This window comes from Sinocyclocheilus grahami, unplaced genomic scaffold (genome assembly GCF_001515645.1).
Source record: "Sinocyclocheilus grahami isolate Dianchi unplaced genomic scaffold, SAMN03320097.WGS_v1.1 scaffold140.1, whole genome shotgun sequence".
NCBI lineage: Eukaryota > Metazoa > Chordata > Actinopteri > Cypriniformes > Cyprinidae > Sinocyclocheilus > Sinocyclocheilus grahami.
Genome location: NW_015505319.1, coordinates 58,946 through 59,695, shown reverse-complemented (window position 1 = coordinate 59,695; position 750 = coordinate 58,946). Strand labels below are relative to the sequence as shown.

The window sequence follows — 750 nt, the reverse complement described above, 5'->3', positions numbered from 1 at the left end:
AGATGTGGAAACAGATGTCTGCATGTTAATACACTGTGTTTGTATTGTCTCCATCTCAGAAGATCAAAGTGTCTGAGGTTCTTCAAATCTTACACTACCAATTAATTAACAAACAAGAGCCTTATGATCAATAAAATCAGCAGACATACAAATGTAAGCCTGTTTAGCCCTGGAAAAAGTAGAAAACAGAGCTTTTAATCAAATGTGACAAGTGAACTTTGAACACTTATTGGCCTGGTCTCAAAGCAAACAATTAGACACATTTGGAAGATGTTTGTCTCTTTCTGTGTCATGTAATGTGTGTCTGGTTTTGGAGTGGGGGGGGATGACATAATAAACGGGTCAAAGTGAGAAAGGGAACATACCTGGTGCTTTCAGGCCTGACTGAGCTGCTGCTGAAGCACTGTCTTTGTGTGTAACTGCTGCTGCTGCTAGTGTTGTTGTTGTTGAGAAACACTGACTGGAGAGGATGATGAGAAAAGATTGCTGTGTTACATAAGTGAAAATACATAGCAGTTGTGTAAACCTTAGAAGTGGGTGTTATGACCAATAAGTAATTTTCAATGCTGGAAATTAAATGAGAAATTGTTTATACATTTAATAACCATGCTGTAATGCCTGTTTGTGGCTAAACCAGTGAGATAGATACACTACAACCCCCCCAGCAAATTAGCAAATCGTTGATTGACATTTTGTAAATGTAATGGGAACCAGCCTATTTATAGTTAAAATTAAAACCATAAAAAAAAA

General features: G+C 37.2%; 1 protein-coding gene across 2 annotated transcripts in view; it reads right to left on the bottom strand.

Moving 5' to 3' along the window:
- zfand6 (zinc finger, AN1-type domain 6) overlaps positions 1–750 on the bottom strand; it is a 22,242-nt gene that overhangs the window by 9,029 nt on the left and 12,463 nt on the right. For both annotated transcript variants that reach the window (XM_016280403.1, XM_016280402.1), the window contains exon 4: positions 366–460. In XM_016280403.1, the coding sequence (XP_016135889.1) occupies positions 366–460 (95 nt within the window). The remainder of the gene's footprint in view (positions 1–365; positions 461–750) is intronic.